Source organism: Crocuta crocuta, unplaced genomic scaffold (genome assembly GCF_008692635.1).
Source record: "Crocuta crocuta isolate KB4526 unplaced genomic scaffold, BGI_CrCroc_1.0 scaffold170, whole genome shotgun sequence".
In the NCBI taxonomy this organism is placed as follows: domain Eukaryota; kingdom Metazoa; phylum Chordata; class Mammalia; order Carnivora; family Hyaenidae; genus Crocuta; species Crocuta crocuta.
Window position 1 is genome coordinate 3,804,494 of NW_027527853.1, and position 23,463 is coordinate 3,827,956.

The 23,463-nt window shown below is 42.2% G+C and overlaps 1 protein-coding gene across 4 annotated transcripts in view; it reads left to right on the top strand.

Moving 5' to 3' along the window:
* ALDH18A1 (aldehyde dehydrogenase 18 family member A1) overlaps nt 1-23,463 on the top strand; it is a 42,366-nt gene that overhangs the window by 15,565 nt on the left and 3,338 nt on the right. For 2 of the 4 annotated variants that reach the window (XM_077779496.1, XM_077779503.1), the window contains exons 6-17: nt 2,706-2,864; nt 3,289-3,379; nt 6,896-7,020; nt 8,370-8,514; nt 9,160-9,233; nt 10,400-10,493; nt 13,292-13,512; nt 15,942-16,079; nt 18,087-18,282; nt 18,388-18,509; nt 21,633-21,819; nt 22,827-22,922. In XM_077779496.1, the coding sequence (XP_077635622.1) occupies nt 2,706-2,864; nt 3,289-3,379; nt 6,896-7,020; nt 8,370-8,514; nt 9,160-9,233; nt 10,400-10,493; nt 13,292-13,512; nt 15,942-16,079; nt 18,087-18,282; nt 18,388-18,509; nt 21,633-21,819; nt 22,827-22,922 (1,648 nt within the window). The remainder of the gene's footprint in view (nt 1-2,705; nt 2,865-3,288; nt 3,380-6,895; nt 7,021-8,369; nt 8,515-9,159; nt 9,234-10,399; nt 10,494-13,291; nt 13,513-15,941; nt 16,080-18,086; nt 18,283-18,387; nt 18,510-21,632; nt 21,820-22,826; nt 22,923-23,463) is intronic. The other 2 variants (XM_077779512.1, XM_077779517.1) reach the window with 1 other exon arrangement.

Sequence of the window (23,463 nt, forward strand, 5' to 3'; positions counted from 1 at the left end):
TCCCTCTCTCTCTGACCCTCCCCTGCTCACACTGTCTCTCTCTCCCTCTCTCCTAGAAAAAAATTAAAAAAAAAAAAAAAGAAAAAATTGAACTCCCCAAGTTATTATCTTTAGACTCCTTTGTTGCCTCTGATCCTACCATTTACACAGATGTTGTTTTACATAGATGATGTTGTTATTTATACATCCTTTCAGGTTTTCTTCTTTCATTTCCTACTGCTTTTTGTTTTCCATGATCCTCACAATGTTATCCGCAGTGGTGGTGTGGTATTGTGCCAGAACGTGCTTGAGTAAGTGAGCTGAAACAGAAAGTCACGGACTTGTCCACCTATTGCCTATAGGGAGGGACCCCACTGTCTTAGATTTTTTTTTTCCTGTTACTATGAATACAATAGAAATCTTAATTTCTGTCGCCCATTATTATCAGCTCTCTTCTCCTCCTCAATCTAAAGACAGTTTCAGTCTTTAATGTTTTTTATAAGTGCCTGGAGCCAGGTGAGGAAACTTATATCCAGGATCTTTGCTTTTGTTTTGTTTTGTTTTCCCATGTATGATGGTTTTGAGGGTTTTTAGGTATGTTTTAATGAAAGTAGCTTTAAAAGTCACTGCACATCAGCCATGACTTACATTAATATTGATGTGAAAAAGTTCTGTCCCCTCCAGTTTCCAGCAGACATCCACCTGTGGGTCTTTCCCTCTCTTATATGTTTGCCTTCCTTGGGGACCTTACAGCAATAAATCTTTGTCCTTTGTACCTTCTCCTTTGGTTTCTTGTTGTCTTTAGTAATCCTGTTGTGAAGACCATTATCAGTGGGTTTTGGAAATTGTTTGTCAGGTTAAAGACTTAAACAAATACAGCAGCTTATTTTTTTTTCATAGAAATGAAATGAATGTGCATCTTAACAGACTACCCTTCTCCACACACATATTTTTCTCTCTTTAGGGCTCTTGTCTTCTATTCCTTCTTTGTTAAACTGTTTGAGCAACAGGTATTTTCACTGGACTTTTATACCTCCTGTTTGCCTCTCCTACACACATTTACTTTATCATTTGACCTTTCACCTGCATGGCTAGCGTCTACATGTACTATTTGACCTGGTCCTGTTTTTCCTATAGGACTCAACTTTCCTGAAAAAGAGTTTGTGATCTATCCTTACAAAAGATGTGCCCCATTCCACTTTCCCCAAACCATCAACAGTTTTATTCTCTCTCTCAGGAGCTCACTAAGGGCCTGACATTTCCAAAGTACTGAACAAATTTTGAGTGAGTGAATTATTTCCTTTAGTCGTGTTACCATTTTTCTTCCTCACTTTCATTTTATATATCGTTAAGGCTGCTGTTACCTTCTCAGTTACCATAGCCAGACCCTAGCTTAGAGCTTAACCATTCCCAGTGTTAATGTTTGGGTACCTTCCTTCTTGACAGTCTGCCTGCAGCCTTTTCTACTTCAACCTGCCCTACACTGCAAGAACCCTTCTTCCTTAAACATTTGGGGGATTTCATTGAAACATTTATTTTTGAGTTTCAGGGCTTATTTCCATTAGTTTCTTGCTGTTCTCAATTACCTTCTCTCCTGCTAACTATTGCCTAATACCCTGAGCTAAGCAAGAAAGCAGAGCTGTCTGCCCTCCCCCACATCCAGCTCTGTACCTTTGAGCACTTATGCTCATCCCCTCCCCTGAACTAAGTTACGTCCAGCCCTTCTTTCAGTTTGTGACTAAAGACTCACCTATATAAACCTCTCTGACCAGTCCCACATGCTCAGACACACTGTGTTAACTGCAGTGGTCAGCTGCAGAGCAACAGTGGCAACACAGCCCTATTGCATTTTATTCCATACACATTCTTTCACTCACTCACCAAATGTTTTAGTGCCTTCTATGGCCAGCCCCTGAATCAGATGCTAGGATACAGAGATATTTTAGAAATTAATGCATGGCCATCACTTCCCCCAAAGTGTACCTCTCTAGAATTCGTACATTAGTTGTAATGTTTGTTTATTTATTTTGAGAGAGTGTGCCCATGTATGTGCGCAGGTGGGGGAGAGGCAGAGAGAGAGGGATAGCAAGAGAACCCCAGGCAGGCTTGCACTGTCAGCACGAAGCCCGATGTGGGGCTCTAACTCACAGACCATGAAATTGTGACCTGAGTGAAATCAAGAGTCAGACTGAGCCCTCCCAGGTGCCCCATAAAGTTCATAGTTTAATTTTTTTAATATTTATTCATTTTTGAAAGACAGAGACAGCGCAAGGTGGAGGTGGGACAGAGAGAGGTGGGGAGACATAGAATCCAAAGCAGGCTCCAGGGTGTGAGCTGTCCACACAGAGCCCCACGTGGGGATCAAACTCACAGACCATGAGATCCTAACCTGAGCTGAAGTCAGACACTTAACTGACTGAGCCAGGCACCCCTCATAGGTTAATTTTCTCAGTTCTGTACATGGAAGAGATCTAGTAGCTCTCTGAGAATTGAAGTACTTTTACAAGAAGTCTTAAGCATCCTTAAATAAGTATTCCAAGTGATTAATTTTTCCCATCTCTAAAAGAATTGGATGAGCATCCAAAGATATGTGTTCCATTTGATGTGTATGGGATCCAGAAATCTAGAGTTTAACTCCTCTCCTCTTAGCATCTTTTGAATGTTATTGCTGGGAAGTTCGTCATTTTCCTCCTTCCTGCATTTTTGATCCATTTAATTACTTTCAGATTTTGGTGACCAACTTGGATTTCCACGATGAACAGAAGCGCCGGAACCTTAATGGGACACTTCATGAACTCCTCCGAATGAACATCGTTCCCATTGTCAACACAAATGATGCTGTCGTGCCCCCAGCTGAGCCCAATAGTGATCTCCAGGGGGTAAATGTGGGTAAAGTATTCCTAAGGGTTGAGCATGCTGGAGACTAATGCCACGCTATGCTGCACGTACTAACACTGGAAGTTTGGCATAAACAAGAGGGAGAGGTTGAGAAACTGGCCTCATGGAGCAGGGGCTGCATAAGCTCTTCTGAAGTCAGACAGTCTCATTCAACAGGGTGAGGCACAGTACTGATTTCTGATGGTGCTATGCGCATGGCTTGTGTGTGTCAGTAGAGAGAAGGGTGCATGTTTGGAAGTGGGGTGTCCAGGAGGCATGGTGTTTTGCAGACAGAAGGGGCCTACGAGAGCTGTCATCTATGCACTCCATCATTAACTTTGCCTGCCAGAACCTAGCAGAGTACTTCTGTGAATGTCTTTTTGAAATGCATAGTTCACTCACATCATTAATGACTTTTTACCTGCATTCCAGGTTATTAGCGTTAAAGATAATGATAGCCTGGCTGCCCGTCTGGCTGTGGAAATGAAAACTGACCTCTTGATTGTTCTTTCAGATGTAGAAGGTACAAAATAATGCCTTTTCCTTTTATCCAGCCTTTGTTTTAAATACTAAATGCGTGAGCACATGAATTTCCATCTTTGTGTGAGTCCTTCCGATTTTTTTTTTTAATATAGACCATTATTTTCTGAGCCATATGGTCTGACAGACAGTTTTTATGGCTCAAAAGAAGGTGGAAGAGTCTGGGAGATGCAGTTTGCTGAAATGTGGTCATTTCCAGGCACTTATGTTTTCTTAGAACAGCTTTATACAGGTGTAATTCACATACCATACAGTTCACCTATTTAAGACTTACTCCATTCACTGATTTTTAGTATATTCGTACAGTTGCTCAACTCTGACAATAGTTTTAGAACATTTTTATCATCACATTTTATCACCCTATACCCATTAGTGATCACTCCTCACTTCCCTCCCCAGATTCTCCAGCCATATGCAGCTTCTCCTCTACTTGCTCTCTCTATGGATTTGCCTATTCTGGACATTTTTCATAAGTGGAATCATACAGTATGTGATCCTTTGTGACTGGTTTCCTTTATTTACCATGTTTTGGAGGTTCATCGATGTTACAGCATCTATCAGTATTCTTTTTTTATTGCCAAAGAATACTCCATTGTGTATATGCATCACATGGTATTTACCCATTCATCAGTTGATAGACATGCTGCTGTGAACATTCATCTACAAGTTTTTGTGTGAACATGTTTTTTGTTTTACCTAGGAGCAGAATTGGTCATGTGGTAATTCTCGATGTGTGTAGCCTTTTGAAGAAGTGCCACACTGGTTTCCAAAGCAGCTGCATCATTTTACATTCCTGCCAGCTCTGTATGAGGGTTCTAGTTTCTCCACATCCTTGCCAACACTTACCTCTTGTAATCTGCTTTTTGACTTTAGCCATCCTAGTGGATGTGAAAAGCTTTTTCATTGTGGTTTTAATCACTTTCAGTTTTTAACATAAATCACAAGACACATTATATTAAATGGGAGCCCCTGCAGAAATCCAGGCTATGTGGCCACCATGGTGTCATATGTTAATCTATTTTTCTCTGCTTTCCCCTTCCTTATAGGAGGGTCCCTCTTGGCTCCAATTTGACTCTCCATTCGCTGTTCTCACTTTCTTAAGCTGTGTCCATTTTATATTTTGACTTATAAGGAATATGGCAGCTGTGTCTAAAATAGGCCAAACCTACAGGATCCCAAAAGTTCCCCATTATATATTCCCAGGAGATCAGGAAAACCTATTTAATTCCCATCCCATACCCAAGGCAGGTTTCTTTGGCAGGACTTGTTTTCCAGTTTACACTCTATAGAGTGGTACAAGAGTTAAGGGCAGGGGGCTGCCTGGTGGAAGCAGAGGCAGATATAGATGGGTTGATCTGTCTTCCACCCATGTGGGAAGTTCGATACATACTTACATGTCAGTATTTTTACCTGTAAGAAATCTTGGTACCTTGTTTGTCCACTGTAAATGTGAAATCTCAGGACAGGAACAGCTAGGTTGGGGTAAGAGTGAGCCACTCTGCAGATGAAGGCTTTTTGGTTAATCAACAAATTTTTATTGAATTTCTACTATGCACAAATACTGTGCTAGGTGCTTTATAAATGTCAATTTATTGAATTCTTATAGCAGTCCTGCAAAGCAGGTAGGTTAGCTCAGTTACTCAGATGAAGAAATTAAAAATTATATTCACACCAGTTAAGTGGTATATCCAGATTCACGTAGTACTTAGCAGAGGCTGGTTTCACAACTAAATCTGTTCTGTTTAAAAATCTACACTCTTTTCTCTCTTCTATACTTCCTTGTAAGGTAAAGGACATGAGTTTGAGAGATCAATATATAAAGTCCAATCTCAACTAAACTCTAGTAAACTTTTTTTTTTTAAAGTAATCTCTTTACTCAACATGGGGCTCGAACTCACAACCCTGAGATAAAGAGTCACATGATTGTCCAGCTGAGCCAGCCAGGTGCCCCTCTACTAAATACTTTTAATGCAGCCTTGAAAAACAGAATTGGGTTATCAATATGATAGCATATATCAGTACTTTTCTTGTTACTGCCAAATAATATTCTACTTTGTAGCTACACCATATTTTATTTACCCATTCATCAGTTGATAGACATTTGAGCATTTATAACTAATGCTGCTGTCAACATTTGTGTACAGATATACATGAATGTACAAAAAACAGGCTTGTGTTATTAACTTTTAATTAGTTATCCATTGAATGTTGATTTTTAGAACAGTATTAGAATTTTGAATATGCTCTTGGTGGCTTTGAGAAGCTCTATAGGGGAAAAAGAGGAGTAGGCAGAGTATTAGAACGCTAGGCACTCCTCAGCATCTCTGGGGAAAGTTTGGCTTAGAATTGTATAACCTTGCCCATGTTACTTTTGTATGAAACTAAAACAGCGTCAGAATCCAAGCCTGTGTGATCTCATAGCATGATACCTTCTGAGAAAACTCCATCCCAGAGTCCAGGAGCGTGGAGTGCTGGGTCGTGGTGGACAGAGGTTGGGGAGGTGGTTTTTCTCTCCCTGTATTTGCTGCCCATGGTTAGCACTGCGGCATTCTATCCCAGACGCTGATTCCTTCACTCCTCTGACTCTCTTGCTCCTGGAGGGGATGTGTATAGCAGATATTTGGAATAATGGAGCAGAGAGGGCTGTATTTTTAAATGGGAAAAACAGTAACTTAAACCAAAAACATCACTGCCCACTTGTCCTTGAGCCAGTCCCCAGCCCTGGGCAGTTCCTCCCTGTACTTAGGTCTTGATGTGACTCCATTTTCACATTTTCACTTCATTTTTCTTTACAAGGCTCCAACTGGCTATTTTTATAAGTGAAGTAGTGAAGATCTTTAATCTTGGATTGTGTGCATATAACATTTCATGTAACTATATTTTATGTTATGCTATTCAGCTATTAAAGGGACATAGACTTTGTGGTGATAAATCCAGACTAAAGGCCAAGAGTTGTATTCTTTTCTGCTGACTCAGCCTAACCTTCACAATGCCTTACCCATAACATGGGGAGTATAATTAGTGACTGTTTTGAAGGATGCTGTGAGAGTTCATGAAAACCTATCTCCCATTTCATCCCACTTGGAAATAGTCACTTTATAATATATGGCTGCTGCACTGTTTCTAGTAGCCACTTATCTTTTTCAGTTACTTTCTTAATTCAGCATCTTAAGTAGCAGTGGCAGAAGTGAGGATGGCTTCCCAGTAGACAGTGGGCAGGGCTGATAAGTGTTGTGCCAAGGATATGGTCATGCTGTGATGCAGGCAAACATTCAGTCATTAAGCCAGGTTATAAAAGTATGTATGGAAAGTCCTCCTGTTGCTGCTTTTCAGCATGGGTAGACCATATAGGTTACTTATTCTCTTTTCTGGTTAGAGCTGGTAGAACAAAGACTTCATCAGTCATGTACAAGTGGTTGGCAAGTGCCCAGGGGGGTGTCTGTCTTGGGGGACATCCCTTCCATTAAAGCAATACTACCGACTCTTGTCTACTTTTTAGGTCTCTTTGACAGTCCTCCAGGGTCAGATGATGCAAAGCTCATTGATATATTTTATCCTGGAGATCAGCAGTCTGTGACCTTTGGAACCAAGTCAAGAGTAGGAATGGGTGGCATGGAAGCCAAGGTAAGGGTCTGATGCTCTTACTGCCTGTAACATATAAAATCAAACAATATTTTATTCTTTTTACTTTTTTTTAAAGTTTATTTATTTAAGTAATCTCTACACCCAACATGGGGCTCTAACCCATGACCCCAAGATCAAATGCACACTTTTCCGACTGAGCCAGCCAGGTACCCCTACCCTTTTGACTTTTGTGATTATTTGGGGACTAATGGCTAAAATACTGGGCACATAGACTCTTAAATGTGCACATGTCTAAATACAGGTACAGTGTATATCATGTGCTTATATTTAGTCATGTCTGTATACGTATTCTTTTCATTAATATTATATATATAGTGTGTTCATGTTATAAACTCCTCAAGGGCAGGGTGTATATATATATATAANAGTGTGAGTGGGGTAGTGGCAGAGAGGGAAGAGAGAGCACCCCAAGCAGGCTGCACACTGTTAGTACAGAATGCCTGATGCAAGGCTCGAACTCCCAAACTGTGAGATCATGACCTGCGCTGAAATCGAAAGTCATATGTTTAATGGACTGAGCCACCCAGGTACCCCAAGATTTTTTAGTTTTTTAAGTAATCTCTGTACCCAACATGGGGCTCGAACTCACAACCCTGAGATCAAGAGTCACATGGTCTACTGAGTAAGCCAGCCAGGTGCCCCAGCTCAAATATTTCTTATGAGATCTTTCAGAAATAGTAATAATACTCTTAAGATACAGCATCAATTGGTAGGAATGGCAGAGACATGCAAAAGAGATCTACAAAAGCTATAAGAACTCTGGATCAGATTCTGGTCAAACACCAGGCTGGACACTACATTGAGGCGTAGTAAGTCAAATGTAGAAGTTATGAGTCCCAGTACTAGAGAGTCTTCGAACACTGAGCACAAAGGGCAGATTGGCTCATCTTTAGGTAATACCGGAGTTGGACTGGAAAGAGCATGGGCTGAGCATGTTTTCAGAGCTTTGTAGTTGTTCAAAACATTCCTGCATCTAACTTCCATTGCTCACTATCACATTGTATTCTTTTTTTTTAATTTTTTTTTTTTTTTTTTTTTATGTCTAGGAGAGAGAGAGACAGCGTGAGCAGGGGAGGGTCAGAGAGAGAGGGAGTCACAGACTCTGAAACAGGCTCCAGGGTCTGAGCTGGCAGTCAGCACTGAGCCCGATGCGGGGCTTGAACCCACAAACTGCGAGATCATGACCTAAGTGAAAGTCGGACGCTTAACCGACTAAGCCACCCAGGCGCCCCATATCACATTGTATTCTTTTTGCAAGTTGAAAGTATGGATGACTAGACCCTGCAAAAAGTCTGAATCTTACGTTGGGCTCTAACCTCTACTATTAGGTGAAAGCAGCCCTGTGGGCTTTGCAAGGTGGCACTTCTGTTGTTATTGCCAATGGAACCCACCCAAAGGTGTCTGGACATGTCATCACAGACATTGTGGAGGGAAAGAAAGTTGGCACCTTCTTTTCTGAAGTAAAGCCTGCAGGTAAGTAGTTCCTCATTGAGTCCCATGGTCTGTGGATGATAGGCAGTCACACCATAGCCTCAATGAGACTGAAGATTGAGCTTTTCTGTAGGAATAGAGATCACAAAATTGATGTGTTAATATTCTGAAATACGGTATTGTTTCAAACACTCTTTGCAAAATTGGATTTTGCTTTGCTTTTGTAAAATTTAGTGAACCTGCTCAACTAGGCTTCCTATTCTCTCTAAAACGACTGTGTTAAAGAATATGAGCATCCATTTTCTTAAGAAACATTTGGTAGGCCCATGCTGGAGGCCTAGAAATGCAAAGACGCATAAGACAGTAAGACATGTAAGTACTCAACTGTTGGCAAATATATTGCCGTATAATCTATATTCAGAAATGCAAACACATTAGAGAATATAAGCTAAAGTGGAATTGAAAAGAACTCTACAAGATGTAATTTATACTGTCTACCCCAGAAATATAGACAAGTTTCTTGTGTTTATGTCTGAGTTAACCTAGTGTATTCTTTTGCCACTTTGTCTGAATGACCTCTAGGAAGCAAGCACACCAAGACATTGAGCATTCATTCTGTGTATGTGATGAGCCTGCGCACATGCTGGGTTGCTGTCCATGATCTGATGTTTGCAAATATTCTTGCAGGTCCTACCGTTGAGCAGCAGGGAGAAATGGCTCGATCAGGAGGAAGGATGTTGGCCACTTTGGAACCTGAGCAGGTAATAACCCTAGCTAATAGTTTGGTTGGTTTTCACACTGAGTCATGCTGTGAGGTTTAGTGTAGTCAGGGCTGCCATCTCCCCCTCCATTCCTCTTGTCTCTACAGAGTTATTCTAGTTACAAGTGAGATTCAGATTTATTCTCCCTTTTCTCTTTCTGTAAATTTTATTTCCTCTTTTGTAGTCTCTGGCATAAGGTATCTTTTTGTCACTATGTTTTGATCAAAAACATCATGAAAATGATGAGACCAAGGAGGTTTCCTAAGCCTGCCACATACTGGACATGGAAATGTAGGAAAACTGCTTATTCTAATGCATCTGAATCACCTAACTTACCTTAGATGGAAGCTCAAAAGCCTGCCCTGTAGTCTGTGGCCTGCCCACCGTGAAGTGGCAGACACTACAAGTCTGGAAATGCAAGGCCATCAGGTGGAAGCTGGGGATTGGCTTCTCAAAGCTTGTGTTGCTAAGGATGGTGTATTTAGATTTCTTCTAGGGAGCACTTTGCCCTGAGAAAAAAGAAAATTTTAAATAACTACAAGTAGAGAAAGGAAAGCAAAAGAAGAGCTTAACTTGTGTTTCTAAACCACTTCTCTTTGCTTCCTAAGTAATCACACTGATTTGCCACACTTCTTAATCTAGCTGGGTAAGGAGTGAGGTCTCTTCAAGCATGCAAGACTGGGTTTTCCCCTTTGAATGAACTCATTAAATAAGTAATTGTCAAAATTGTCAAAATAAGTAGTTGTCAAGATTTATTTAATAAATAAACTATGTAGCCATTGATATTGAGTATCAATATCTCATGTACATATCATGAGATGTATATATCATGTGAATTCAAAATGCTAGCCCCCATCTTAGGGACCGATTGTGTAATTCATTGTGCCTTTTCCCTACTGCTGGACCGTGGTCTGCTAATCATAATAATCAGGAATGGTAAAAGAAGAAGAAATACAAGAAGTAGGGGGAGATTAGTAGTGAGAGAGGAAGGAAAAAATGAGGGGAGCCAAGGTGTGTAATGGATGATAGAAGCTAAGGAGATTTCAATGAATGGTGACCTTAGATTTAGGAGCAAGGCCTGGCTCATTCAGAGGAGTAGGTTTAAGTATGGTATGGGTTCTTCTCAGATTAATGTAGTTGCTTGTTTGTTTTACCTTTCTTCCTAGAGAGCAGAGATTATTCATCATCTGGCTGATTTGTTGACGGATCAGCGTGATGAGATCCTGTTAGCCAACAAGAAAGACTTGGAGGAGGCAGAGGGTAAAGACCAAGCAGTTTGGAATCAGTGTGACAGAGGGTTTTGTTTTGGTTCTTGTTCTTTGTTTTACTAATAATTCTTATAGCATAGTCTGCCTAAAGACAAGATCGTTATATGGGGCACCTGGGTGGCTCACTTGATTAAGCATCTGACTTTAGCTTGGGTCATGATCTCTCGGTTTATGGCTTTGAGCCCCATATCAGGCTCTGTGCTGTGTGGAGCCTGCTACGGAGTCTCTCTTTCACTCTCTCTCTGTCCCTCCCTTGCTCATGCTCTCTCTCTTCCAATAAATAAATAAAAACTTTTAAAAATGTAAAAAAAAAAAAAAGATTGTTATAGAAGAAATTTTATATTATGTACTATTTGTATTATATGCTGCTTGCTAGTATTCAAATTATGCTTACCATCTCCAACTCCTTTCCCGGATACTCTAGTACAGCCCTCCAGAGGAGCTTTTTCTATACCCACAGGTCACGAGCCATGGATACTATGGCAGTTCAGGGCAAAAAAGAAAAATATTGAGGACCCCACCATTTTAGACATTTCCCTAATAGCAGCCAACACTTACTGTGTCACTAGGCATCGTGCTGTAAAGGCTAGGATTTCATTTTATCTTTCCAACATGGTACCTTTGAGTTAGCTACTATTTATCATCCCTATTTTACAGAGGAAGAAACTAAAGCACAGGCTGGTTGTCATGAGCCTAAAACCATATGGCCAGTGACAAATCCAGGATTGAAACCCACAAGGACCATGAGTTTCTACAACCCATGTAAGATAGTTGTGGAAATAGTTTGTGGAGCTTCTCATGAAAGATAGCTTATCTCCTAGTTTATTAATCAGTGCGTGGCCTGCCCGGAGCCAGCAGCAGATGCCGTCCACAAATGCCCCTGAGGTGCAGATGGTAGAGGGAGTGATACGGCTGAACTCACAGTGCACGTAACTAAATATGTTGACAGGGCAGCCCTCAGTCTTTCTCTCCTTCCTAATTCTCTGTATTTCTACCCTTAAAAATAGGCGGTGGTTTCATGGGGCTTTGAATTTCCTTTTCTCTTGAATAAATGTGCCTTAAATTAAACATCCAGATTAATAGTGTTCCCTTCAAAGAAACCTTGCAAGGCTCATTAGCATTGCTTTATTTCTCAAAACATTTTCAGCTATTGCTTTGGAACTTCCTTTAGAGTTTACATCTGGTCTTTTGAATTTTCGCAGTATTGGAAAGTCATAAAATAGATTTTCAGAAATGAGAGAATCTTTGATGATTATCTTACCCAGTTCTTTAAAGTAAAAGAATTAAGACCCACCAAAGTTAAAGCTGTTGCTCAAGGTCACACAGCTAGTTGTTGGCAAAAGTCTGACTTCTGACCCCTGTTCTGTCTCTCTGTAAGGATGCACAGTGGCTTATGAACAGAGTCCTTGCTATACATGAGCAGGGTGGTCCCCTTTGACTTCCTAAGCCCTTTTCAGGAAATTTATCCTAAGAAACTATTTCAAGAAGAAACTGCTCTGTATGTAAAGATTCTTGGAGCAGGGTTATTTATCACACTGAAAACTGCAAACAGCCTCAGGGTTTAACAACATAGATCTGGTTAAATGTGTGAAGCTGTGTCAACTCAGTAGAGTATGTAGTAGGAATTACAACAGTTTTGGCCACAAGGAAAGCATACATGCATTGTGAGATGGAAAACCAGAATGTAACATTTAACATGCACTGTGTTTAAAACTTGATGTTAACACCGAGTGAAGAAAATGGATTGATGTAATTGGTTGTTAAAATGATGATTCAGCTTTTTTCTTAATATAAGTAGCCTCCTCTCCTCCTAAGTAGAACACTTTCTATTATTTTATCTTGGTGGATATGACTATAAAAAAGAAGGAAATTTTTCATCATCTCATCTCAACATTAGCCATAGTAATGGTTTGTTATGTGTGATTCCAGGTGATTTTCCCTGGTATATGTACATGTGTGTATATGAATGTGTGTGTGTGCGCACGCGCACGTGCAAAGAGAATCATACCATGCAAACAATTGCATTTAAATTTAAAGAAAATTCTGAATATGAACTTACCATTATTGGGGCACCTTGGTGGCTCCATTGGTTAAGCATCTGACTCTTAATCTCAGCTCATGTCTTGATCTCAGGGTGAGTTCAAGCCCCGCATTGGGCTTTGCACTGGCCATGAAGCCTACTTAAAAAAAAAGAGAACTTACCATAACTCTATTTAAGTTTTTATTTCAAAAGGAAACATCATTATTGCTTCTGATTATAAAAATCAGTCAATCATTACAAAAATTAAAATAACACAGAAAGAGATCATCACTGTTCTTGATGACTTCCAGACATCTCCACATGCATATATGCAATATTTGATAAATAGGATCTTATACGTGCTTTTTTGTAGTTTGCCCTCTTCATAAACTGTATCCTGGACAGCTTTCCATATCAGTATACATAGATATTTCTAATAACTGCCTTGTAGTTCATTGTCTAAATGTTGAAGTAGAATTTGATTCTATTATACAAATGCTGTGACAAGTATCGTCATTACATGCGAGTTTCCTCATGCAGATGACAAATTTCTGGAACTGAATTTGCTGACACAAAGGATATCAGTGTATATACTTTCACATGATGAAATACACTGCCAAAAGCACCCTAGAAAACTAAGTGACATGTCATTGTCTTCTCGAGACCCGGTAAATTCAAGTCTGTTCCTAACACAGTGCCGTGTGTTCAGTAAAGCAGCTGCAGCCTGTCCAGAGCCACTCCTTTATCATGTGTTCCTCACACCTCTTCAGGGAGACTCGCAGCTCCTCTGCTGAAACGTTTGAGCCTCTCCACATCTAAACTGAACAGCCTGGCCATTGGTCTGCGGCAGATTGCAGCCTCCTCACAGGACAGTGTGGGGCGTGTTCTGCGTCGAACCCGTATTGCCAAAAACTTGGAACTAGAACAAGTGACTGTCCCAATTGGGGTCCTGCTGGTCATCTTTGAGTCTCGCCCAGACTGTCTACCCCAGGTATGTGCCTGCCATTGGGGTAGGGAAAGAATGTTGTTTCAGGGCCCACACTCTCCCAAAGGTGGTTTTCTTTTTCTCTTCTTTTGGTTAGAAGGTTTTCTTTTTTTCTTCCCCAGAGATAATTTTTTGAGACATCTTAGGTGGTTCTTAAAGTAATTTATGTATTGACTCTTCCAGTGATTCTAAAGTACATATTCTTACGTCCATTTTACAGCTGAGGAAACTAAAGCTTACAGAAGTTACTATTCCTGTCACACTTGTAACAGATGAACCTTCCCTAGCACAGCACAGGAGCTCGTTTCCATATGTCTTAGCTCACCGAGGCACTATATTCCTGACCACAGCGTCCCTGCTAGCTTACTGCAAGGTCATTCATCTTGTAGCTGGTTTTACCCATGTCAAAAAGACCCCTTTGTTCTCAGTGTCACAGATGGCCTTCCTTAGGGAAATTTCTCAGGAAAAAAGAACTTTCAGTATTTAATGGAAATAAAATACAACCCTCGTTAAGGAATTTGGCATATTACAGGCTAGTGTTGAGAAATCATATGTTAAAAGATATTTCCAAGAGCCATGCCTTGATTTACAGAGTGGCATTAGAGGGTTGCCCCACTGGTTACCGTAAACACTTTAAAATCTGGGGACAGTTTTCCCACCAGACTGAACAGTAGGATGATGCCAGCTTTTTCTTTTCATTAGCCTCAAAATCTCAAAGAGAAAATCTATTTAAAAACATAAAACAGGGGTACCTGGCCAGACTCAGTAGTGTGTGCAGCTCTTGATCTCGGGGTTGTGGGTTCAAGCCCCCTATTGGGCCTACTTAAAATAAACGAATATCTAAAGAAAAAACAGAAACAGCACCTCTTTACCATAGGGTACAGGGTGAGCACGGGAGCCTGAAATGCTTTGTGGTGAATACTCCCTGACATGACCTAAAACCAGCTTGTTTACTCTGTACCATGGGGTTTGTCCTCAGCCCCTGGTGGGTGCTGGCACACTGCCCCCTCTGGCCACACACCTGTTTGCAGAAATACCAAGTGAAAACTGTAGAACCTGAATCTGCTACTGGAATGGGTCCATGACGTTTCTCTGCTACTTTTCATCCATACTAGCAGATACTTCATATGGAGAAAGGTCTCTTCTCTAGCCAACTACAGCTCATGCTCCTCTCCTGGGATCTTAACTCTGGATGACATCACAGAATCCATGAGTTGTAAAAGTTGTATGCAGTTCTGTGTGCTAGTGCATTTATAGAGAGAAGATTTACATTATTTTTATAAGGGGTCCANTGAACATGCTCAGGCAAGGTTTTTTAGTAAAATTCCTTTTTATTACATTATAAAAATGGGAAGATTTTCATTCATCCCAAGAACATTCAGAAAGTTAAACTTCAGGGGACGCCTGGGTGGCTCAGTCATGATGTTAATCATTATAGACTCTTGGTTTCGCCTCAGATCATGATCTTGCAGTTTGTGAGTTCGAGCCTCACATTGGGCTCCATGCTGACAATGCAGAATCTGCTTGGGATTCTTTCTTTCCCTCTCCCCCATGTGTGAGTGCATTCATGCTTTCTCTCTCTCTTTCAAAATAAATATGTAAACTTTAAAAAAATAAATAAAAGAAAGTTAAGCTTCAGGCCTTAGATTATCATGTCAGAGTTATTAACTCTTTGTTTTAAGAGGGTAACTAACCCTCCTCCTGGGCGGCCTGCTTTTTCACTAGAGTATTTCTGCAAACAGGTATGTGGCCAGAGGGGGCAGTGTGCCAGCAGCGGCTGAGGACAGACCCCCTGGTATGGGAGTCCTAGGCGAACAAGCTAGTTTTAGGTCATGTCAGGGAGTATTCACCACAAAGCGTTTCAGGCTCCTGTGCTCTCTGCATGTGCTCCTTTCCTGGAAATCTCCACCACAGCTTGTCCAGGGTCTGACAGGGCTCTAGTCTGCTCCAGGTTCTCAGCACTAACATTTAAAGCTCTTAGAATAGTTACAGGGCCAGAGTAGGATGTGGCCAGAGAGGCCACCCAGCCTCAGACAAAGGCAGCTGAGCTCTGTGTCCTCTACCAGGTCCAAAGTGGGGAGGGGGCCATGTGATGCTGGCTACTTAGGTTACTTTGCTAATGGTGCTAAGGATGCTGTATAGTTTACTGAGATTGGTGCTTTGGCTCTGGAGTCAAAGCTTCTGGCCCTGCCAGTTAGAAGTTATGTGACTTTGAGGAGTTACCAACTTCTCTGGGCTTCAGTGTCTTTATCTGTAAAGCAGGAGATAAAACAGGTATTTAATTCACTGGAATGTCATGAGGTTTAAATAGATTAGGCCTTATTAAAGTGCTCAGTAAATGTTGTTACTATATTATATAATAATCAGTATAGTGTATAAAATACTGTTACTGCATTTTCTCTTTGGTTCACTGCTCTCTCCCCTTTGATCTGCAGGTGGCAGCCTTGGCTATAGCAAGTGGTAATGGCTTATTACTCAAAGGAGGAAAGGAGGCCACACATAGCAACCGGATTCTTCACCTTTTGGCCCAAGAGGCCCTCTCAATCCATGGAGTCAAGGAGGCCATACAGCTGGTAGGCCCCTGGGAATGAGCCAAATCAGACCCAGAGGGGCTGGATCTGATGTTTGAGTGTTTGAAGCAAAGCTTACTTAGGTCATGTAAGGCCAAGCCATTTTTATAGGCAAGCTTGACTGGAACAGCAGCAGGTCCTGTGTACCTGCTGACATTGGACGGTGACAGGGGCTTCTTGGTCCACATGGGTCTTCAGTGGCTTTGAAGGCCACTCTCATTCAGCTGTGTCCTGGCACTGTGATTTACAAGTGTACTTGTTACCAATTCATTCTTGGCGCACACTTACCTAGAGTATGAGGTCTGGGTTCTGCTCACTGGAAGAGTGATTTAGGGCAAGTCAGATGAGACGGTTAATGAAAGTTTGTCATAAACCACTGTGTAGCATGTAAGAATGAGGTCATGCTATTATCACTATTGTTATTATGTTCATCATTTTAACCACTGTCTCACTCTCCTTAGCCAGCAGGTGAAGGTTTTGAACTAGACAGTATTAGGTACAGCTTACTGAGCACCTGCTGTGGGCAGGGCAACTCCCATCCATTGCCTCATTTAATCTTCCATACCAACCGTAACGGGGAGATGGCATCAGAATGAGGGGGAAAAAAACAGGCTCAGTGGTAAAAGTAACTCATCTAAAATCACCCAGTCTGTGGTAAAGCTTAGATTTGAACCTAAGCTAACTCTAGATCCTTCACTTTCTCCATCAAGGCCCATCTACTCCAACATTCCAGGATTCTGCTGGCTGCTGGGACAGTGTCTGTAAACCCACTGTATTACATGCTCCCGGAAGGAATTGGGTTTTTTCTTATGGCTCCACAGCGGGTGGAAAGGGCACAGATTGTAGGTATTCAAATCCCATCTCTACCACATCCTACCTTAATCAGACAGGCTTCCTGCCACCTCCCCCCCCTTCTTATTGATGTATAACATCCATAAGGTAAAGTATACAAATCTTACATGAAAAACTCTGTGACTTTATCCAGATATCCCTGTACACATACATACATAGGCACCAGCCATATCCAGCACCCCAGAAGGTGCCCTCTTGCCCTTCCTGATCAGTATGCCCCAGGCCCACCACCAGGTAGCCCATGGTTTACTTCTTTCACATTCACCTTCTTTTGTTTATTCTTGGACTTCATTATAAATGGAATCATAGCAAAATACACTCTTTCGTGTTATATTTCTTTTGTGCATCTTTATGTCTGTGAGAACCATCCACATTGTTACATCCAGCAGTAGCTTTCTCTTTTTATCACCATGTGGTAGTCCAGGTACCTGTTATCCTTTCTTTTGTTGGCAGAAAGTTTTCTTTTCTTTTGTTGGCAGACTTTGGGTTGTTCCCAATTTGGGGCTATGCAGAATAAAATTGTTACGAGCATTCTCATACGTATCTATTTGTGTTTCTCTGTAAGTAACATGACCATATGGGTGAATTAAAAATCAAGAGGAAGAAAAAAGGCCATCCTCTCCGTGTCCTGAAACAAGGGCTTTGCTGCAGGGGAGAGCTAGTCAGGGGCACCTGTGGAGAACCAGGACTCCTGAGCAAGACCCAGCCTGTCCTGAAGGCTATGGTTGGAGAAGCCACAGTGCAGCACTCCCGTTATGATCCTCCTAACCGGCCACAATCTGTAGCCCCTCTGACTTCCAGAGGTAGCGCTTGGTACCTTGGTACCATTTTGAAAATTATCTGCCCTGAGTTATGGCACATTGTGTCCTAGTCATGTCTTTCCTGCTAGACTCTAGCTCTTTGAGGACTGGGACATGTTCTCCAGGTTTGTAATACAGAGCACAGCACCTAATGTATAGTGTTTGTGTAAGTATTTGCTAGATGACTTTTCAGTTCCCATGATAACAGGACATTTATCTTATTTTTGGAATAAGTTTTCACAGCATCTGATTTAGTTCTCCCCAAGGTACAGACATTTATCTGTAAAAGGGGTGCTGCTACTTTGTGTTTCGTGAGGTCAGATGTCATTTTTTTGCTTTTATTTCTCTACCTCTTCAGGTGAATACCAGAGAAGAAGTGGAAGACCTTTGTCGCCTAGACAAAATGATAGATCTCATCATCCCACGTGGCTCTTCCCAGCTGGTCCGAGATATCCAGAAAGCTGCTAAGGGGATCCCGGTGATGGGGCACAGTGAAGGGATCTGCCACATGTATGTGGATTCAGAGGCCAGTGTCGATAAAGCCACCAGACTGGGTGAGTTAGATGGGGGCCCTGTTGGGTGCAGGCAGAATATTTAGCAGATCCTCTGTGACTTGGGAGCATGTTAATAGAAACAATCATTTGTCTTCCTTCTTTCAGTCCGAGATTCTAAATGTGAGTATCCAGCTGCCTGTAATGCTTTGGAGACTCTGTTAATCCACCGAGATCTGCTGAGAACGCCATTATTTGACCAGATCATTGACATGCTGAGAGTGGAACAGGTACAAGTCCACAGGACTCCTGCGTCCCTTTCTGTCTTCCATTTTGAGATTGAGAAGCCTGTGGGTAGCTGCCTTAGCATTTAAGGCAATTTAAGAAGCAATGCTTTTGAGCATCTTCTGTGTAAAGGGTTCTGTGCTAAGTACACAGAGAGGAGTAAGACTTATCCCTGCCTTCTCACAGTCTAGTAGATAGAAGAAACCCATGCTCACATAGCCACATTACAAAGTGGAATGTGGTAAATGCTAAGAGAGGTCAAAGATAAGACAGATCACATGGCAGCCCACTGAAAAGACTGTTTCTGGAACCTTTTATTCAGGCGGCATAGTGTAAAGTTTATATTTCTGAACACACATTTCTATTTGGATTTGGTTTGAAAAGATTGTGCAGAAATGTTTTTAAACCAGAAATTTATATGTGCCCACCTCACCACCAGGGCCTTCAATTAACCAATTTTAATGTACTTAATACAGTGGTATTTGAGAGTTCACAATTTATATGATGTCTCTCTGGACTATTTTATTACCATTCCATTGAGGTTATAAAAACCAATGCCAGTACGTTTCACACAAATGTATGTTCCATCTTAAAGTCCTAACTGCAAAGAAAAATAGATGCTCTCCAGGCAAAAACAGACAGCCTTAAGTTTTCTGGCAGAACACATTGTAAGCTTTAATATCTGATGTCACTGCACTCTTTCAGAATTATATAAACAAGCACAGTATCTAGAGAAAGTGGCTGCTGGCCTTGGTTGCTTTGACCCTAAGTGTATGTCTCTTCCCTTTCATCCTTTAACTGGAAGGGAAAGCTCTAGTCAACTTAGAAATGGTCATGGTCCCTATGAGAACCTGAAAGGATTGTTTTGAAAATGAAAATACACCCCACAAATTAAAATGGAGTTAGATGGCATGATCACTCACGTTTGAAGCCTTACTTGACGTTATTGGCCTCTTTGATTGGGCACCTATGTATGCCAAACACCACACTGGACTGTGCTGGACTAGACAGGCGGAAAACTCTTCTTTAGCCAGGAATAAACCCCTCCAGTCCTGATTCAGATGAACCCATGACCTTCTTAGTCATTCAAGTCAAGATTGCCTTGAAATTCCTCAAATCAAAAACTAGTCAATATGTGTACTTCATGCAACATCTTTGTGTTGCAGGAGGTAAGCCAGCAGAGTGACTTGCCCAGAGCGATGGGTTTCTTGTCTGTGAGGAATGTGGTTGGACCCCAGGCCTATAGGAAGTGGGGTTGCAGGTAGAAGGGCCTCAGGGGCAACAAGAACAGGACAAACTCTGCTTGTTGTAACTTGAGCAAAGGCAAGAGTTTGGTCCCAAAGAACCAAGGCAGTAACGCTGCCCTGGAGAGGTCTCAGGGATTGAAGCCTGAGTGGGATCAGACTTGTGACTGGGGCCTTCAGTGACCAGCCTCCAGTTCTTAAATTCATCCAGCCAGGAGCAGGGTTAACCCCAAAATCTGATGCTGAGCTGAGCCTAGAGCTGGGGCCTGACTGACAAAGTTGGAAATCTGACAGGTGAGCATGGTTTGAGGTGATTACCAAGTGTTCTTTTCCTCTGAAGCATGCTTAGGACTTCTCCAGAGAGAAGGGAGTAGAAATGTATACAGGCCATCGCCTCCTTTCCATGTGAGTCCATGCCTGCGTGTCCCATGTTCGGGGAGCAGGATTTTTATAGCCAAGTGTTCATTTTAGTGAGACGCCAGCAGTCCAGGGCTTATGTCGGTAGCCTGTTAAATGCCTTGCACATTCTTAACATTCAAAGGCTTCCTGCTTAAATCCCTGCTCCAGTTTTACTGAAGGCCCATTGCTGGCAAGTAGCCAGTTAACATTTTCAAAAGCCCAGCATTCTGTGGGGTGGTGGGCTGCTTCTAAAAGGAAGTCAGGACATCCCTAAAGGCAAGGGAATCAAGAGCAGAAATGAACTATTGGGACCTCATCAAGATAAAAAGCTTCTGCACGGCAAGGGAAACAGTCAACAAAACTAATAGGCAACCGATGGAATGGGAAAAGATAGTTGCAAATGACATATCAAATAACGTACTAGTATCCAAAATCTGTAAGAAACTCACCAAACTCCACACCTTAAAAACAAATAATCCAGTAAAGAAATGGGCAGAAGACATGAACACACACTTCTCCAAAGAGGACATGCATATGGGCAACAGACACATGAAATGATGCTCAGCATCCCTCCTCACCAGGGAAATACAAATCAAAACTACTCTGAGATACCACCTCACACTGGTCAGAGTGGCTAAAATGAGCAAATCAGGAGACGATAGATGCTGGCAAGGATGTGGAGAAATGGGCACCCTCCTACACTGTTGGTGGGAATGTAAACTGGCGCAGCCCCTCTGGAAAACAGTGTGGAGGTTCCTCAAAAAATTAACAAGAGAACTGCACTATATGACCCAGCAATCGCACTGCTAGGAATTTACCCAAGAGATACAGGAGTGCTGATACATAGGGGCACATGTACCCCAATGTTCATAGCAGCACTTTCAACAAGAGCCAAAACATGGAAAGAGCCGAAGTGTCCATCAATGGACGAATGGAGCAAGAAGACGTGGTTTATCTATACCATGGAATACTACATGGCAGTGAGAAACAATGAAATCTGGCCATGGGTAGCAACATGGATGGACCTTGAGGGTGTTATGCTGAGTGAAATAAGTTAGGCAAAAAAGGACAGATACCATATGCTTCCACTTATAGGTGGATTAGGAGGAACTTAACGGAGGACCATGGGAGAGGAGAAGGGAGAAAATAGTGGGAGAGAGGGAGGGAGGCAAACCATGAGACACTCTTGAATATTGAGAACACTGAGGGCTGATAGGGGTGGGGGAGAGGGGAGGGGGAGATGGGCATGGAGGAGGGCACTTGTTGGGATGAGCACTGGGTGTTATATGGAATCCAACTTGACAATAAACTATGAAAGAAAATAAAATAAAAGGAGGTCAGGGGCTGGTTTAGTTGTTCAGGCCATAGCAGCCACAGGCTCCTCACCTTCAGGCTCATCTGGCTGTTTGGTTCTGGAGGAGGAAGTACAAGTTGGCTGACTGCTTTTGGGTTTATATGGTCACCTCTCGACTTACTCTATAACAGGTGAAAATTCACGCAGGCCCCAAGTTCGCCTCTTATCTGACCTTCAGCCCCTCTGAAGTAAAGTCCCTCCGAACTGAGTATGGGGACCTAGAATTGTGCATTGAAGTGGTGGACAGCGTCCAGGAGGCCATCGACCACATCCACAAATATGGCAGCTCGCACACAGACGTCATTGTCACAGAGAATGGTCAGTGCGTACATGCACACGTGCTTCAAGCGTGTAGCACCTGCTTTTTCCTCTTTGGTCTCCATGGGGTCCAGCTCCCTTCAGTCCTTCTGGCTGCAGGAAAGCATAGTCTGAATACACTAATGCTACTGCCTCGCATTAGTTGAATTCACTAGTCTACTGAGTGCTCTCACATCTGCCACCTCATTGTATTGTCACAGCAGCCCCAGGGGAGGAGGTAGGGAAGAAATGATTAGCTCTGCTCTGAAGATGACTCACTCTGTGTCACAGGTATTACCATTTAATCCATACAGCAGTCTTTCCAGGTTATGGGAATAAACCCATTTACAACTGAGGAAACCTAGCAGAAGCAGCTCACCATACTCATTCACTCCACAGATAAGTACTGAGAGACACACATAGATGTCAGGCACTGGAGGCCCAGCAGGAAAGGCAACCGGTGGTAAATGTCCTCCTCACGGGATCTGCAGTCGGTTTATTGGCAAATCACAACACTACAAATTATAATAGCTGATGTTTACTGAGCACTTACGTGTGCCAGGCTCTGGGGTGAGTGCTCTATGGATTTCAAGTCATTTTATCCTCTACACAACTCTACGAGCTAGGTAATATTGTTAGTCTGCATTTTACTCTGGCATAGAGAGCTTCTGAAACCTGCCCAAGGTCACCCAGCTGTTGAGTTTGGAACTGGAATTCAAACTTAAGCATTCTCACTCTGGAACCTATAAATAATATAGTCAGGTCATTGCAGCATCAAGGGTATGTCTACAGGAGGAGATCTAGTTTCCAACCCAGTTTTTCAAAGGCAGCTACTCTTTCCATAACAGGGACTGATGAAGCTGGTTAGCCTTCTTCCTTTTTAGATTTTTCACAAGTCTGCATGTTTAATGTGTGGAGAAGCTCTTCAGGGGCCAGGGCCCAGACCTGATCAGTCACCAGTGCGTGACTGGAAGGAGGGATGTTCTCTAGGGCTCACCCTAACTCAGTTTCTTCTCTTTATGCTGCAGAGAAAACAGCAGAGTTCTTCCTCCAGCACGTAGATAGTGCCTGTGTGTTCTGCAATGCCAGCACTCGCTTCTCTGATGGCTACCGCTTTGGACTGGGTAAGAAAGATTCTGGTCAGGAAAGAAAGGAGTCCCTTTGTGAATCACTGTGTGGTCCAAAGAGTATGGTGAAGGTGGGGGAGATACCTCTTCTTTACAGTCACATGCTTGATCAAAATAATAGGGACAAAATTGTGGGAGGAGGGGTTGATGAGAAAGAATAGAAACAATGAGCCAGGAAGTCCTGTCACTAAGCATTTTGCATGTTAAGAAGGTAGGTACTTGTATTTTCTTTTTCATAGTTCTTTGAGATTCAGAGAAGTGAAGTAACTTGCCCAAAGTCACCCAGCTGTCTTTTAGACCCAAAGTACAAGTCCAAAGGCTGGGTTGCTCCCACTAGTGTATGGCAGACCACAGCATGTCTGCATGCACAGGTTGTGACAGGTGTACGTGCCAAGGCCTCCCAAGAGCACTGCTGTTGCAGACTTATTCCTTCAAAGAGACGTAGCCAGGTTGCCTGAGAGGGAGAGGGAGGAATTATCCATGAGACAGGACATAAGAACGTTTTAATATGTATGCTGTGCATCAAAAACAGGTAAGC